Source organism: Mustela lutreola, chromosome 15 (genome assembly GCF_030435805.1).
Source record: "Mustela lutreola isolate mMusLut2 chromosome 15, mMusLut2.pri, whole genome shotgun sequence".
Lineage (NCBI taxonomy): Eukaryota > Metazoa > Chordata > Mammalia > Carnivora > Mustelidae > Mustela > Mustela lutreola.
The window spans coordinates 32,368,470-32,385,704 of NC_081304.1; the positions used below are offsets into that span (position 1 = coordinate 32,368,470).

General features: G+C 54.1%; 1 protein-coding gene across 1 annotated transcript; it reads left to right on the top strand.

Annotated features, from left to right (window-relative positions):
* The first annotated feature begins 7,475 nt into the window (after positions 1 to 7,475).
* On the top strand, positions 7,476 to 17,105 carry EPX (eosinophil peroxidase). The gene is made up of 13 exons (XM_059149081.1): positions 7,476 to 7,659; positions 7,770 to 7,863; positions 8,062 to 8,237; positions 8,396 to 8,513; positions 8,634 to 8,763; positions 9,529 to 9,735; positions 10,862 to 11,180; positions 11,836 to 11,996; positions 12,381 to 12,636; positions 13,066 to 13,236; positions 15,441 to 15,678; positions 16,209 to 16,421; positions 16,691 to 17,105. The coding sequence occupies exons 1-12, from the start codon at positions 7,533 to 7,535 to the stop codon at positions 16,408 to 16,410; spliced, it is 2,199 nt and encodes a 732-aa protein (XP_059005064.1). The 5' UTR covers positions 7,476 to 7,532; the 3' UTR covers positions 16,411 to 16,421; positions 16,691 to 17,105.
* Positions 17,106 to 17,235: the final 130 nt, after the last annotated feature.

The window sequence follows — 17,235 nt, forward strand, 5'->3', positions numbered from 1 at the left end:
AGTCCCCGCATTTTGAGCCAAGCACCTACTTCCTGCAGACCTCAGTGTTCCTATCATGCGAATAGGGCCAAAGACCCCATTCCCAGACAGCCTGGGAACAGGAGCAGGCTCAGCAGGCCCTAAGCCCTGCCCCACTGCAGCTGTCTCCATGGGGGCCGTTGGAGCCAAGCAGATAAAGAGATCCAATCAGGCCAGCAGCTCCACCGTGGCTGGGGGACGGTTCTTATGTAAGTGGTTGCAGAATCTTGAGGTTTTGAGATAGCCAGGGGAGGGTGGGCGGGAAAGTTCTAGGGTACTGCAGTGAAAAGAAGCCAGGAGCCAGGGAGGGAAGGCTCCCCTGTGGTCGAGGGTCTGGGCCTTAACCTGGCAGGGCCAGGCCTACAATAGCATTCCCTAACCCAGAGGCGGCCCAGCCCAGGGAGATAATGTCGCCGACCAGGGACAACGGGTCCTAAATGAGGAAAAGGCACAAATGCCCTCCCTGACCCAAGAGCTGGGATGGGCAAGGTCACAGCAGATGCCATCATTCCACAAACCCTTGTTAAGGCTTTACCAGGCCTCGGGTGAGCAATAGAATAGACACACACAGACCTACTGGGGGATGGAGCTTTATCGGATCCAACCACGGAAATATGTGTACAGTTACAAGCATGTTGGGTTCTATGAAAGGAGTTGTAAGCAGGGAACAAGAAAACCCGGCCATTTGAGTTCTGGCTCGTGGGGCTGGGGCAGGCGAGACTCCCTGAGGTGGGGCCTGGAGGGAGAGTAGGAGTCACCAGGCACAAAAGGAGAAGCCATCATGGTTGAAACCCACAGTAGGTGGACACAGGCCTGTTGCAGGAGCTGAAAGCCAGCGGGTTTAGAGGACAAGGAATAGAGAGAGGAGATAGGGTTCTGGGGGAGGGGGGAGGGGGCTGGAACCTGACTGTGTGAGCCCCCGGGGCTCCTTCCTTAGGAGACACTGTATGGAGAGCCAAGATGAGTCAGCAGAGGGGACAGAATGCTTGTGGGATCAGTGGTGCCACGTCCTCCAGGGCCTCATACTCGATGACCACCAGCGAGCGAGGGGGAGCAGTTGAGGGGCTGACCCTCAGGGCACCCCTACCTTGCTCTGGCCCCCTTATTCTCAGTCTCCACCAGCCCCGTCTCTTCCTGTCATCCAGGCTGTCTTTTCGCTGGGGTTAGACAAATCCTTCTCTCCTGTATGGCTCAGGCTTAGACTCTCATTTTGCCCATTTCCCTTTCAGAGGAGGGGCTCTCCTGCTCAATCCCCAGCCTCTGAGGTCCAGGCGGGCCATAGCCTGTAAAGAGCCTGGCCCATCCCCAGCCGCAAGTTTTGGACTCCACATATGGAGGGAAGAACTCACCTGCTCCTGGCAAGGAGCCAAGCTTTCCAAACACCCAACCCTGGGGCGGGGCATCCCACTCTGATGTCCTCAGCAAGGGACCTCCATGCTCAATTGACTGTCCCGTCCTCATGTCCTTCAGGCAGTACCCACTCCAGCTGCCCCCAGCACAGGCTCCTGGCCTCTCAGCCTTACACTGAGGATAGTCATGGGGCTCACCTAGTGCCCACCTCAAGGCTCCATGTGGTCACCATGGTGTCCCCCCAACCCGGCCGCACCCTGCCTACCTGGCCTCTCAGGGTCAAGATCCTGGGAGTCCCAGACAGCCACCTGGGGAAGGGAGAAGAGATCCTAGCTGGGTAGGGGAAGGGACATGTCCTCCTTCCCAGGGTGGGAGAGGGTATGCCTACTCTCTGAGTTAAGTCGGGACACAGCGCAGTTCACTCATGTTCCACAAACATTTCTGAGCACTGTCCATGGGCCCAGCCAGTACAAGGTGCTAGGTACATGGCTGTAAACAAGATCAGGCCTGGGGTCCCCAAAGGACTCAGAGGCCAGTCCGGGAGATGGACATAGTGACAGTGTGCCTTTGATACAGCCTGATATGTGCTGAGAAAAGCATCAGAGCTCTGCTGATGTAACCCAGACAGTGTTGGGGGGTGAAAAAGAAAGGGATGAAGGAAAGCTTCCTGGAGGAGGTGATTTCTCAGCTGGGTTGTGCAGTTGAGTAGAAGTTCATCGGGAACATTACAGGGACCTGGAGGTGAGGGAGAACATAGTGCTTCCAGAAAGCATCAGGGAATTCAAGGCTGGAGTGTGGTGAGCAGGTGGGAAGGAATGAGTGGAGGCTGGAGGGATCCTGCGGGGCCTAGAAACATGCAAGGATTCGGGGTTCCCTGGGCTGCTGTACAGGCTCTCAGAGACCATGATGCTGCCCATTAGAATCCTGGTAGGGGCTAGGCTCACTCCCAGCATAACTCCTAAGCAGCCCTCTCCTCAGCCCCCGGCGTTCAGAGCCCCGTGCTCCCCCTTGTCCTCTCCCAGGCACCCAAAGTTGGAGTGTGTGAGGAGGGACTTGAAAACCTCCTGACTTGTCTTTTATCAAGGGCAAGTGGAAGGGGCAAAGCACCAGTACCAACGGCAGGGCAGAGGAGGCGGTCACCTCTGTGCAGAAAAGAAGGGGCGCACTGTCTGAAGGAAATGTAAGCGTCCTCATACCCCAGACGAAAGGTGGGGCCGCTCCTGATGATCATGTAGGCAATGCCAGGCAGTGTCAGTGATAAACACTCCTTCCCAAAGATGTCTTCTGTCGGTCTCCGCTCTGCAATGACTGTTGCCTTAATAATAATACGCGTAAGCTTCAAATGAACGCGTCCTTCTTACTCATCCTTTAATAGCACCATATTCTCCCCGGAAGTCATGTAGGAGAATTCTGGCTCAGCGTGGCTCCCTGGGCTGCGTGCATGCATTCATCTGGAAGCTTTGGTCTTGGGGCTGGCTTTGGCTGCCCTTGGCGCCTTCCATACCCCCTTGCGCTGCACAGTTTTACTTTTAAATAGTGGTTTTGTGGGGGCACCTGGGTGTCTCAGTGGGTTAAGCCTCTGCCTTCGGCTCAGGTCATGATCTCGGGGTCCTGGGATTGAGCCCTGCATCAGGTTCTCTGCTCAGTGGGGAGCCTGCTTCCCCCCCGCCCCCGCCTCTCTGCCTACTTGTGGTCTCTGTCTGTCAAATGGATAAATAAAATCTTTTAAAAAAATAAAAATAGGGCGCCTGGGTGGCTCAGTGGGTTAAGCCGCTGCCTTCGGCTCAAGTCATGATGTCAGGGTCCTGGGATCGAGTCCCGCATCGGGCTCTCTGCTCAGCAGGGAGCCTGCTTCCTTCTATCTCTCTCTCTGCCTGCCTCTCCATCTACTTGTGATCTCTCTCTGTCAAATAAACTAAAATATATATATATATAAAATATAAATAAATAAATAAATAAATAAATAAATAGTGGGTTTGTGGGGGCACCTGAGTGGCTCAGTCGTTAAGCCTTCGGCGCAGGTCATGATCCCAGGGTCCTGGGATCGAGCCCCACATCGGGCTCCCTGCTCTGCGTGAAGCCTGCTTCTCCTTCTTCTACTCCCCCTGCTTGTGCTCCCTCTCTCGCTGTGTCTCTCTCTGTCAAATAAATAATAAATGAAATCTTAAAAGGGGGGGGGCACCTGGGTGGCTCAGTGGGTTAAGCCTCTGCCTTCGGCTCATGTCATGATCTCGGGTCCTGCATCAGGCTCTCTGCTCAGCGGGGAGCCTGCTTCCCCCTCTCTCTCTCTGCCTGCCTCTCTCTGCCTACTTGTGATCTCTGTCTGTCAAATAAATAAATAAAATCTTTTAAAAAAATAGTGGGTTTGGGGCACCTGGGTGGCTTAGTGGGTTAAGCCTTTGCCTTCGGCTCAGGTCATGATCTCAGGGTCCTGGGATCGAGCCCTGCATCAGGCTCTCTGCTGTCAAGGAGCCTGCTTCCCACCCCCCTCTGCCTGCCTCTCTGCCTACTTGTGATCTCTCTCTGTCAAATAAATAAATAAAATCTTTAAAAAAAAAAGTGGTTTGATACAACAGTGAGAACATAGTGATTGCAAAGATAGAGAGGCAGAACTTGATTTCCTTCAATTCTGTCACTTTCTGTGACCATTTGGAGTTATAATTTGTGTTTAAAATTTGCAACAGTAAAATAGTGTAAACTGTTAGTTTACTGAGCTCTCTGCTCAGCGGGCAGCCTGCTTCCCCTTCTCTCTCTGCCTGCCTCTCTGCCTACTTGTGATCTCTCTCTCTGTGACAAATAAATAAATAAAATCTTTAAAAAAAAATTTCAAGTTGTTTATTTTAAAACTGAAAAATGAATCAAGAAAACAGAAACTGCAATAACATGTTAACTATTATATTAAAACCATCAATACGTGGGTAGCTTTCCCCCTTTATTTAAAACACAGTCACATAATTAAAATGTATTAATCCAATACTCTTTACCTTTTTATATTTTACTATTTTATTTTTATTTCTTTACTGGTATGATTCCACGTACAAAATTGAATATGAGGACACGCACACATTTCTTTTCTAACCATTATCATTACTTGTTTCATGTCATGAGTATTACTGGAAATAATTTTGTTATGTAAAGGAGAGGCTATCAAAAAAACAGTCTGCTCCCAGTAGCAGATACTCTAGATACCACTGGGCAACACTTAGCCCCAAAGAAAATCTGAAATCCCTTCTGGGAAGCCCCAGTGGGCACTGGCTTGTGGCCCCAGCCCATATCCCTCTTCTGGCCCCCGGGTGTATTCCACCTTGACCACAGAAAACAGCACACATCAAAGCAAACCATTGTGTGACCTGGCAAGGACCCCACAGGGACCGGCCGGCCTCCCAGTGAAGGTCCCCAAACTGGGGAGCCTCTGGATGGCTTCTCCCTCCACCCCTGTCAGTCCACTGGGTTTCCTGTGGCCCCGGTGTGACAGCTGGAATGCCCACTCTGATGGAGCAGGAGGGCAGGCACAGAGAGCCCAAGTCTGAACAAACCTAACTTAAAGGGGCCTGCCTTACTCCCTCTCTCCCTCCCTCTCTTCCCTTCCTTTCAGGTGCCCCGGCCTGGACGGGCCCCAAAGCCCTTATATTCATCAGCCCCTGCCTTCACCCTGAGGGTGGTCGCTCTCCTCCCAGCACAGCCCGGAGTGAGCTCGATAAAGGAAGCAACCCGAGGCCGGACAGCAAGACCTAATCAGCATTACTGAGTGCCTGCTGTGTGCCAGGCACGGCAGTGGCATTTTACATGGGTTCCCATAGGGTGGACACAGCAATGACCTCCATCTGACAGTGGAGAAGCCAGCTCAGGGGCTGAGCAGCTGACCCGAGTGGGTGCTGGTCAGTGAGCTCCCGAATGCGCAGGCTGTTGTCCTCAGAGGGAGCCTTCCTACCGAACCAGAGAGGCCTGGAAGCAGAGGACAGGGGTGCGGGGGACATTGTCCATGTAGGGTCAGGCGTCTGGAGCTTAGAGGCAGGGTCCTGCCGGAGGGCAGCAGAAAGCAGGCCGAAGGGACAGGAGAAGCCCAGGGTAGACCTATCTTTGGTCTCCTTGCCAGAAGTTCTGCCCATCAGCCCAGCCCTGGCCATAACCCCTGGGAAACTGCCCCCCATGAGCTGCTTGTACAGGGCCCCTAGGCGGTCCCTTCCTTCCTTTCTTTCTTTCTTTCTTCCTTCCTTTCTCTCTTTCTTTTTAAGATTTTATTTATTTATTAGATAGAGATCACAAGTAGGCAGAGAGGCAGGCAGAGAGAGAGGAAGGGAAGCAGGTTCCCCGCTGAGCAGAGAGCCCAATGTGGGGCTCCATCCCAGGACCCTGGGATCACGACCTGAGCTGAAGACAGAGGCTTTAAGCCACTGAGCCACCCAGGTGCCCCAAGGCAGTCCCTTTCTATCTGCTTGCCTCTCGTCACCATCTCCAGCAGTCAATGGGTCAGCTGCCCCAGAGACCAGCCAACAGTCCAGGTTCTGTTCCAAGCTTCTCCAGGGAACCCACGGCAGCCCGTGGCTATGGCAGACCCCACAATTCATGACTGCTGGAGAGCTAAAGTCCTCTCTGGGGGGAGAGCGGAACTCACTCCTAGTCCTCTTTAGGGGGATCCTGGAGAGAGGGCAACCTGGGTGACCTCCAGCCTACCCTGGCTGCCAGTCTCCTATGGCTGCTGACTTCAGTCTCCTGTGGCCGCTGGCTCCCTGCATGCAGGGAGGTGAGGCGCGTTTGAGGAGCACTCTGTGACTTTGCGATTTACCCCAGGCCATGCAGGGGCTCAGCACCAGCAACGCCATGTGCTTTTAGCCACTATACTATGACTTTCCTTCTAGGCTGCCTTGTCACAGGAGAGGAGCACCTGCTGAAGAAAGGGAGATAAGATCAGTAGAGCCCAGGCCTTCAACGGGAGCTTGTGAAAGACATTGCTGAAGGGGTGTCTCAAGGGCAACGGCCGCTGCGGCCGGGGGCTCTGAGGTGGGACGGGGGCCGTGGAGGGCGGGTGACATGGGGCCTCGGAGCAGGTGAGGAAGGGGCCGCTCTGGAGCAGGAGCAAGGACAGGCAGGCTGTGGGGTGTCGGGGGAGGGATGGGCTGGGCTGGGGTGAGGATTCTGGAGCTCAGCAGCCTGGGGTGGACTGGGATGTGTTGGAGCCAAGGCCCAGAGGGGAGGCCGCCCAGGGAACAAAGGCAAGGGTATGAGAAGGCACCGCCCTTGAGGGCCTTCTACCCTTCCCACATGGAAATGGAGGCCCAGCCAGAGTCACACAAGTAGTGCCTGAGCCAGTCCAGACCCAGGCCCACTGCTCGGGTACAAGCCTGTCAGGGAGGCTCACTGAGGAAACCTGGGCAGCAGCGTGAAGCCCTGGACCACCCTCAGCCTGCGTGGAGTCCTGCTACCATCGCTCTGCTGGCACTTTCCCTGTGACAGCTCACCACGTCCCATGGGGGGCCCCTGATGCAGTACCTTAGTTTTCACGGCTCAGCCCTGCCTCCACCATCGCCTGGTCCTCTCCTGCATCTTAGAGAGACCTGGCAGGAAAGGGGAGTAAGGGGGAGGGCTAGAATCACTGATCGGACATCATTTGTGCATTCAATAAACATTTATTGAGCACTTACTGAACACCCGGCCTAGTGCTGAGGCCTCTCGGGAGATACAAGAGCAAGGCAGACCCATTTCTGGGTCATCCCCAGTTAGGGGGATGAGAGAAGCCTTTCCAACCATCAGGTCCAAGTATCATTTAAGGATGTGGGCTGGAGAGGGGAAGTGACTTGCCCAAGGCCATACAACGAGTTCGTAGCAGGTTCAGACCCAGGCTCCTTCGGAGGCACGCTGCTCCTCAATCTTCCAGCAAATTCTCACTGAGCAACACCTGTGTTCCAGGCCCTGCCCTGAGCCTCGGGGAAATACATCTGTGAGCTCAGTAGTAAGGAGGGTGGGGGTGGGGTGCTTCAGTCTCATGCTTCCCCTGAAAATGAGAGGGAAGTTCCAGGGCCCCACCTCAGGAGGCTGGACTTCCCTTCTCTCACCCTCAGGATATAAAAGTCCCTTCCTAGCTCCTTGCAGAAAAGAGGAGGTGAGAGGTGTCAGCTCACAGACCTCCAGGTGAGAGGCGTGCAGGGGACCTGCCTGTGGGAAGGATGCGGGTGTCGATCCCTTGCCCCACTGTCGCCAGGGGCCTCATTGCAGAGAAGAAGCTGTTCCTTGCCCTGGCAGGGGTCCTGGCCACACTCATCTTTGCCCTGCCCTGTGAGAGCACTGGCTCAGGTAATAGCCCTTTGGGAAGCCAAGGAGGAGGGCAACGGAGGGAGGAGGTGTCCAGGTCTGGGGGGAGCCCATGGGTCCCCTGGACCCTGAGTCCCCTTCCCTCTGAACAGCCTCCCCTGTGACCGTGGAGACATCCGTCCTTCGGGACTGCATAACAGAGGCCAAGCTGCTGGTGGATTCTGCCTACAATCAGACTCAGAGGAGGTGGGTCTGGGAGGGTCAGTGCAGTGGGTGGGCTCCAGCCATGGTCATGTCAGCCATCACCCTGCCCCTGGGCACTTGGGACAGTGACATGTCGGTAAAGAGTCTCCCTTCCGTCCATCCTGTCGGTTCACACTGCCCACGCTGGGGCTCTGCTGGGGGCTCTGCTTCCTTTCTCCAGCCCTTGCTCTTCCCCCACAGAATCACAGAGCGCCTCCGCAGTGGCCTGGCCAGCCCCATGGACCTCCTGTCCTACTTCAAACAACCATTAGCAACCACCAGGACAGTGGTCCGGGCTGCCGACTACATGCACGTAGCCTTGGAGCTGCTGGAGGGGAAGTTACAACTCCAGGGACCCAGTTCCCTCAACGTCACTGGTACTGTGCTCCCTACTGAGCCCCAGGGCCTGCCCTGGCCTGGGAAAGGAGGGTACACAGCCTGGACTGTTTGGAGGGAAGAGGCTCTGGGGATGGGAGGTATGGAACAGACCAGCTCAGGAAGGAGCCAAGACCCTGCCCCCTTGTCCCACCCCTAGATGTACTGACAGAACCCCAGCTTCGGCTGCTGTCCCAGGCCAGTGGCTGTGTTCTCCGGGACCAGGAGGAGAAGTGCAGCAACAAGTACCGAACCATCACCGGGAGATGCAACAACAGGTGGGTGCGGGGGTCGCACCTGACCGAGGAGGCCTCTCTCCCCTCTGCAGCCCCTCACCCCACGGTGAGTGCTCTCCAGGCCCAGAACTCCTGCCGACTAGAGCCAACTCTCTGCTGCAGGAGAAGACCCTTACTGGGGTCCTCCAACCAGGCCCTGGCCCGCTGGCTGCCAGCTGAGTACGAGGACAGGCTGTCTCTCCCCTTCGGCTGGACACCCAACAGGAAGCGCAATGGTTTCCTCCTCCCTCTTGTGAGTAGGGGCTGCGGGTCCAGGTCCAGAGGGCACTCTGCCGCTTTGAAACAATAACAGCACAGCCCCCAGCCAGCTGGAATCCTGGCTCTGCCACTGGCCAGCTCCGACTCTGAGCAACTCCTACAGCTGAGTCTCAGTCTCCCCATCTGTAAAATGGCAATAGAATCCACTTCATGTCTCTGGTGTGTGAATTATAAGGTCCCTAGTATGAACATCTACATAGGACGTGATCTAGTAATGCCAGCCAGTATAGGGCCGAAAGAATTGGTATCAAAGTATCTATCCAAGTAAAAGAGCGGCATGTCTTACTCTAAGTCTATTGATTGAAATGATTTCACATTTATCAGTTTATCAATTTTCTATTCATATGTCAATATGACTCCTCCATCAACATCTGTGTATTAATTCTTCCATCTGTCTGTCCAATTCCTTCTGTATTTGTTATCCATCACCTACCAACTGGCCCATGCATCTCTCAGTCACTTCTGTCATCTCATTGGTCTATAAACTGATCTATCCATTCGATCTGTTTACCTCTTTGGAAGAGCTGGTCAGGTCTCAGCCAGCCAACCTGGCCTCTGCCTTTTTCTACTCCTAGAATCCTCAGGAGCCACACCTGAGGCCATGAGCACCCCACAGTGGGTGGGACAAAGTGCAATTGGGAGGGAAGGGCAAGAGAGGAGGAGAGACCATGTTCACGCCAGCAAGGGCAATCTGCAGAGCTGGCCTGGGATGCCTCACACTGATCTCTCTTCCCACCAGGTCCGAGCCGTCTCCAACCAGATCGTGCGCTTTCCCAGTGAGAGGCTGACGTCCGACCGGGGCAGGGCCCTTATGTTCATGCAGTGGGGCCAATTCATTGACCACGACTTAGACTTCACCCCTGAGTCCCCAGCCAGAGTGGCCTTCACTGCGGGTGTGGACTGCGAGAAGAGCTGTGCCCAGCTGCCGCCCTGCTTCCCCATCAAGGTACCTGCGATGGGCCCCGGGCAAGAGCTGGGGATGGGGTGTGTAAGGTAAAGCTCCCAATTTAAGGAGCTGTCTGTGGTGCTGAAGTGTTGGACAAAGGTAAGGAGCTAGACCCTGTACATAACCCCGGGTTCTGTGTCTGTTTGGAGGGTGAGGATAGGGGCGGGGCACTCTGCCAGCAGGTTTAGTGCAGGTTTCACAGAGGAGGAAGCACTGGAGACTAGCCCTGACCCATGGGTCTGATCCCAACAGGGGAAGCCTCTGGACTGCTGCTTTTGAGAGCCTTTAGGGACTCAGCTCTTGCCCTTCTTTCCTTCCTGAAGAGGTCCAAGGGCCCTGCAGCTCTCACCAGTTCCTGGGGTGCTGTTGTGAGCAGGGTGCTATCATTCAGGCTGAGAGGCAAGGACGGTGGAGAGCACTGGGGAAGGAAAGCTGGGCTCCAGGGAGCAGAGCCTCTCTGGGGATATGGGCCCAGGGAGGCGGGGGACACACGTGCATACACTCCCACATTCATTCATCCCAGCAGGTAGGGTGACATTCATGGGGCAATCTTACCCATTCCTCAAGCTCTGGTTCAAGGGCAGCTCCTTGGGGGACTCTTCATATATCTTCCTAGCACACCTTTTGTTTTTGGCTTTTAGATCAAGCATATCAAATAACGCCTCAATTTAGAGTCACATTCCCTATTTGTGCACCTGTTTTCACTGAACGCCAGCTTCCTGCAACCTGTGCTGGGTTGTGCTGACCTTTGTTGGTTTCCAAAGCGCCCAGCATAGAAGGGTGCTTAGGAAATGTCTGTAGAATTAAATGGAATGAGAGCAACACAATCCCAAATGTCAGGAGAACTAGGTCATAATCCTTCCTCTCCTGCTAATGATTTGTCACTTCCTTTCTCTGAGCCTCAGTTTCTCCATTTGTAAAATGAGGATCCTTTCGTGACTCTCTGATACAAAGCACTAAGGATGCTCAGATTGACCTGCTGAGCAGCATGTGTCTGGGTGAGTCAAGGAGGGCTTCCTAGAGGAGAAGAGTTTCAAGAAATGTTTTGAAGCAGGTGAGGAATGATCCAGAGGAGTGAGCTTGCTCTTGAGGGCCCCCCTTGTCACTGGCTCTTTTTCCACCTCAGATCCCACCCAATGACCCCCGCATCAGGAACCAGCGTGATTGCATCCCCTTCTTCCGCTCGGCACCCGCATGCCCCCAAAACAGGAACAAAGTCCGAAACCAGCTCAACTCGCTCACCTCCTTCTTGGATGCCAGCATGGTGTACGGCAGCGAGGTCTCCCTAGCCCTGCGGCTTCGCAACCACACCAATTTCCTGGGGCTGCTGGCTGTCAACACCCGCTTCACCGACAACGGCCGGGCCCTGCTGCCCTTTGACAACCTTCGTGATGACCCCTGCCTCCTCACCAACCGCGAAGCACGCATCCCCTGCTTCCTAGCAGGTCAGCCCCCAGTGGTCGCCTGAATAAGAGGTTAAATAAGACCTGGTACAAAAGAGTTTTGTTCAAAGCCAGCAAGTGACTGTAAAACCCAGGAATTTGCTTTCCTTCCGGGCCTCCAGGAGAAGCTTTGGCTATAGGAATAGGCTCTGTGCAACCCTCTTTCTCTTTCCCCTGGGCTCCTGGGGAAAGCAGTCTGCTCCCAAGTCCACAGCTGGGTAAAGTTCTAGCTCTTAGTGGAGAGTGTGCTGATGGCTTAAGTTCACCGGACAGGTGGGCTCAAAGTCCCAAAGTCAAGGTTCCTAGGGTCATCTGTGTCCCTCCACCAGCTGTAGGCCTGGTCACTGGTAGAATAGAATCATGCCCAAGCCCAGCAGCTGCTCTGTGCTTTCCCGCTTGCGTGAACCTGTTTCAATAAATTTGGGACCTGAGACCCCATTGTCTCCCCTGTCCTGACCTGTTGTGTGGGGTGGCGGGTGGCAGTCAGTGAGGAGCCCCATTGCCCAGCTGAGGAGATGGAGGTCCAGTGAGGACCGGGAACTTGGCCCGGGTCATAACATGCTACCACCTCCTTCTGGTCCCCAGAGCTCTGTCTGCCTTAGCAGAAAGACATTTCTCTGGGGAGGGTTGTGTTGACTCTGAACCTGGGGTTTTCAAGGTGACTCCCGATCATCGGAAACCCCCAAACTGGCGGCTATGCACACCCTCTTTATGCGGGAGCACAACCGGCTGGCTACGGAGCTAAAGCGTCTGAATCCTCGGTGGACGGGAGACAAGCTGTACCAGGAGGCCCGGAAGATCGTGGGCGCCATGGTACAGGTAGGGAGTCCTGGGCCCAGCACTCTCAGAAGACAATCTGGCATGAGACACCATTTGGTAGAGTGGCTCCCACTTCCCTTAATACATCCTTTGGGGCTGTGCCTCAAATCAGCTGGGTCTGGGTAATGGGGAGTGTACCTGAGATCTGACCTGTGTGGCAAGCTCTGCCACTAACTTGCTGTGTGACACTGTCCTTGTCACCCTGCTCTCTGTGCTTTGGGACCTTCATCGACCAATGGGAAATGCATATTTCCACATTTGACACGATGGCAGTAAAGAATTGGTATGTCTGAGGGGCCCTTCAGAAAGCAAAAGTTTTGTCCAAAGGCAAAGGAATGGGGTGGGCGGCTGCTAAGGTGATGTTCCTCCCGCCATCTCTTGTAGATCATCACCTACCGAGACTTTCTGCCCCTGGTTTTGGGCAAGGCCCGGGCCAGGAGAACGCTAGGACCCTACCATGGGTATTGCTCCAAAGTGGACCCTCGTGTGGCCAATGTCTTCACCCTGGCCTTCCGCTTCGGCCACACCATGCTCCAGCCCTTCATGTTCCGCTTGGACAGCCAGTACCGGGCCTCAGCTCCCAATTCACGTGTCCCGCTTAGCACGAGCTTCTTTGCCAGCTGGCGAATCGTGCATGAAGGTGACCAGGTCTTAAAAGCAGATGGAAATGGGGGTGGGGCCAAGCTTTGTGCCAGGAGGCCGGCTGCTGCTCAGGCCACTGCTAACCATCTCCTCAGGGCAGTACAAGGCAGTTGCACCAAGACCCTCAGCCTGGGCCTCCCACCCTCTCGGGGATCAGAGGATTTCCAAAGGGAAGGAGACTCATGTCAGATGGGCTTGTGGGCCGGGTAGGAGGTTGTCTTCTGCTCCTTCTTCAAGAAGTAGGGGTAACTTCTTTCCCTGCCAGCTCAGCTCCCTTCAAGTCTACCCAGGCCTTTGTTTCCTGATACAAACATTACGGAATGTAAGCCACTGACTTGTCCCCCTCTGAGCTAGTTTGGTCTCCTAATGACCTAGGGTCTCCCCAGAGGCTGATCCGGTCCTTGCTGCTCACATTTCCCGCCACCAGGTGGCATCGACCCCATCATCCGAGGCCTCATGGCCACCCCTGCCAAGCTGAACCGTCAGGATTCCATATTGGTGGACGAGCTTCGAGACCGGCTGTTTCAGCAGGTGCGAAGGATCGGACTGGACTTGGCAGCTCTCAACATGCAGCGCAGCCGGGACCATGGCCTCCCAGGTGAGGGCCCTGGCAGGGGCTGCCGCTGGGTGCGGGGGCAGGTTTCAGAGGAGACCCTTGGGGCATCCTTTCTGGCAGCAACCATGTACCCCGTGCGCTGTGGTTCAGAAGCACATAAGGCCGAGCTTGGGAAAGGAAAGGAAAGTGTCCCTGGGACCACCTTTTGCCATCCTGCCACATCTTCGCCCCCTGCTGTAGGTCCTCTAGCTGTAGGTGCATAGCACGGCCACGATCTGCTTGTGGACAAAGCAGATTAGGACATCCTGGGTGGAGAAAACAGTAGGTTCAAAGGGCAGGGAAGAAGTGCCCCGTTCCCCGCTACCCTGGTGAGTTCCAAGGAGAAAGATTCTAGTTCTGGGGACATAGGAACTGGCTCCTGGCAGAAAGGCAAAGAGCCCAAGAGGCAGGAACCCAGGTAGAGTAAACTTAAGACGGCCTTAGCTATTTCCTGAGGACAAAAAAATCGCAGGAAAGAAGAAAAGTGTATCCGAGGAAAGAAGGCAACTTAAGCACTTTGCCAGGAATTTTCATGGCTACTAATCATTTTGTTCTGCCAATGACCCTGAGAAGCAATTATTACGGCCGTTTTAATGGATGAGGAAATAAGTTCAGAGACAGCTAGTCATCCTCTCGAAGCCACATAACTAGGAAGCAGTAAAATTTGAATCAGGTTCAGAATGTCTCCTTCCTCCCTTCTGTGCAAGTCATAATGTTAGGGGAAGGCTTTGTTCACCATCTTGTCCCCTTTCCCCCTCCCCTATTTTCCTGTCTACTACCTGAATCACCATCTGCCTCCGCTCATCTGTGGCTCTGTGTAATGGGATGGGGACAGTCTCCACTGCACCTACCACAGCACCTGGTAGGCTCACAGCTGGTACTCAAGAACCTGTTCTTGCCTCCTTACACGGGGGGAGGGGGTGGGGGCAATTTCCTACCACTAAAGAGCCGTGGGCGCCCCCTGCTGGAGAACTGAGATTGCCAGTTACTCAGGTGCTACACCTTGCCTTCCAAGCTGTCCCAGAAATACTGTCCAGACACTAGCTCCCACAGACTCCTCCAATCCCTTCCCAAGTTCAACACCAAATTTAGAATTGGAAGAGCTTGTATGAAATTCACTTACTCATGGGGTGACCTGAAGAAAGTCACAGTTGCTCAAGCTGGGCAAAGACCCATTGATACAATGGAGATTACAAAGTGCCTCACAGAGGTGCTGTGAGGACCCTAAGAGATGATCACGACCAGTGCTTAGTAAAGCATTATATCGTCTTCCTTTGCTCACCCTGAGGATGGGGTTTGTGAGGTGTAGTTCAATGGACAATATTGGGCAGGTGTTTCTTCAAGGTTAGGGCAAATCTGTCTCCTATCTTCATGGTCCCTGCCCCATCCTCTGGCTTGGTCCTGGGTGGGATCCTAATAGCAGAGAAATCAGAAGACTGGCCTTGGTAGTGAAAAAAAAATGTTCAAATGGCTTTGTTGGGATATAATTAGCATATTGTAAAATTCTCCCATATAAAGTATACGATTCTATAACTTCAGTATATCTAGAGTTGTGCATCTATCGCTCTTTTTGCGGGGTGGGCATCTGTTCAGGTCTTCGGCCCACTGATCACCACTGCTAACGTCAGAACATTTTCCTCACTCACAAAAGAAACCTTACAATAACGGTCACTGCCTGTCCCCACCCCAGCCCTTGACAATCACTGATTTTTCTATGTCTACGTGGTTGCCTGTTCTGGACCTTTCATGTAGATGGAATCACACAGCATGTGGTCCTTTTCTGAATAAACTTTAACCACGCTCTTCATTTCTTTGTTTGTTCACCTATGTATTTGTTCATTCTTTCCTTCTCCAGATCTGAGTAAGAGTCTTTTATGTTCTGTGTCTGTCTCATTTGTACCTAAGTGATGCACTTGAGCCCAAGAGCCCTGGGGTATTAGGTGTTGTATTAGGACACACTCCTCAGTTTGGTGCAAACAGAGCATGGTTGTCTACTCACTTTGGAAACTAGAGGGCAGTGGTTTGATCTTTGGAAGGTTCAGTCTCTTCTGTCAGCAGGGATCTTGCTCTGCCTGGCATTTCCTGACCCCAGAGCTGCCTGGCATTTCCTGACCCCAGAGCTCTCTCGCAAGAAACCGTGGAGAAGCAGAAGCTAAGGGGAAGTCAGCAGGGTGAGACTGACCTTCCTCCATCCCCTTTCCCTACAGGGTACAATGCCTGGAGGCGATTCTGTGGGCTCTCCCAGCCCCGGAACCTGGCACAGCTCAGCCGGGTGCTGCGAAACCGGGGTTTGGCGAGGAAGTTCCTGAACCTGTACGGGACACCTGACAACATTGACATCTGGATTGGGGCCATTGCCGAGCCTCTTTTGCCAGGGGCCCGAGTGGGGCCTCTTCTGGCTTGTCTTTTTGAAAACCAGTTCAGGAGAGCCCGAGATGGGGACAGGTAAGGGACCCTCCCCTGAAGAGACCAGCCCCAGAAACAGGGCAGAAAAGCACTAGCATGTCAAGACTCAGCAAGGGGGAAAGCGCCCTTTTTAGATTCGTTTCTTCTGAGCTCACAGGGTCTGAGGCCAGGAGGCTCTTCTGTGGAGAGCCTGGTCAGCGTGAGAGAGACCATGGGCTGGGCAAGGCTGATGGTGCCTGAGCTGTTTGGCCAGTAGGTCCCAGAAAACATAGGCAGAAAGGACTAAATCTGGTTTCCTTCCAATAAAGCTTATCATTTACGACCCGAGCCCAGGTTCAAATCCAGCCCTGGCCACTTAAATTACTACGCCCTTAATACTGAGCAATTTCTTTGACCACTGTACTTGTTTCTTCATTTATAAATTCATTTGTGAATTTCTTCATTTATAAGTTTTTGCAGGAATTCTGGAGAAATGAGTGAAATAATGTGACGTTCAGGGCATACCACAGGTGCTGGTTATGTTCATTCCTCCCTGACCTTCACCTCCATCTCTTGACTTGTCTTGGTAGGTTCTGGTGGGAAAAACGGGGTGTTTTCACCAAGAGACAGCGCAAGGCCCTGCGCAAGATTTCCTTGTCTCGAATTGTGTGTGACAACACCGGTATCACCACCGTTTCAAGGGACATCTTCAGGGCCAACACCTACCCGCGGGGCTTTGTGAGCTGCAGCTCCATCCCGAAGCTAAACCTGTCAGCCTGGCGGGGCACATGAGGCCTCTACAGGTAAGGGGCGGCCCTCCTCCAACATCCTTCCCTGACCAGATGGCTGAGTCCTTTTAGACTTCCAAGCAGAGACAACCAAACTTGCCACCAGAGGCAGGGTAGTCTTCCCTGCTAGCTTCCGGTATGCTAGCTTCTGGACAGAGTTAATCCAAGGCCTAGGACTTTGGGGGGCAATTGGGAAGCCTTAGCTTAGTCGTCAGCATCCTAAAGCAGCCCTGTATCTGTACCTCCAGCAAGTTCCTCACTTGCCCATGTCTGCTGTTCCATAGGAGCCCACCCCAAGCCTCCGGCCACAGGCACAAGGGAACCCGGGGAAGACCACAAGGAGGCCTCCTCCCCTGGAGCAACCGCACCTGCTGACGCTTTTGCTGGCTCTGGCTCATGGCTGGTTCTGTGGCTGGGAGCGGCAGCCAGGGCTCCTGGCAGCAGTGAACCTGCCCACCTTGGGAGCCTCGTAAGTCTTAGGTCTATTGCCTCTGGATGCAAGAAGGTCTTGAGGCCCAGGCAAGAAGAGTCATCTGGTTGGTCTCTGACCTTTTTGCTATTTCCCAGCCTGTCCCCATCCCCCGGCCATGACTGCAGCCCACACCACACCCGGACCCAGCCACCCCACCACCCTCTGCTGAGCCTGCAGGCTGGGTGGTGAGCTCCGCTTGTACCAATAAAAGACTGCTTCGGGCAAGAGCTGGTTTCTGCGTTAGGCTGGGGAGGGCACAGCCTCAGCCTCGTGCTTTGCTCCAAACATTTGAGAGGAGCACTGCCAGGGCCCCACTGGGACTAACCCCTAAGCCTCTCTTGTGGGCTGACTCCAGAC

What these genes read in the sequence shown, in the direction of transcription:
- EPX (XM_059149081.1), top strand. Translation starts at nt 7,533, where the DNA reads ATGCGGGTGTCGATCCCTTGCCCCACTGTCGCCAGGGGCCTCATTGCA. An exon ending in CGCCCTGCTTCCCCATCAAG is followed by an intron (nt 9,736 to 10,861) that starts GTACCTGCGATG and finishes TTTCCACCTCAG; the next exon opens with ATCCCACCCAATGACCCCCG. An exon ending in AGAGCCCGAGATGGGGACAG is followed by an intron (nt 15,679 to 16,208) that starts GTAAGGGACCCT and finishes TTGTCTTGGTAG; the next exon opens with GTTCTGGTGGGAAAAACGGG.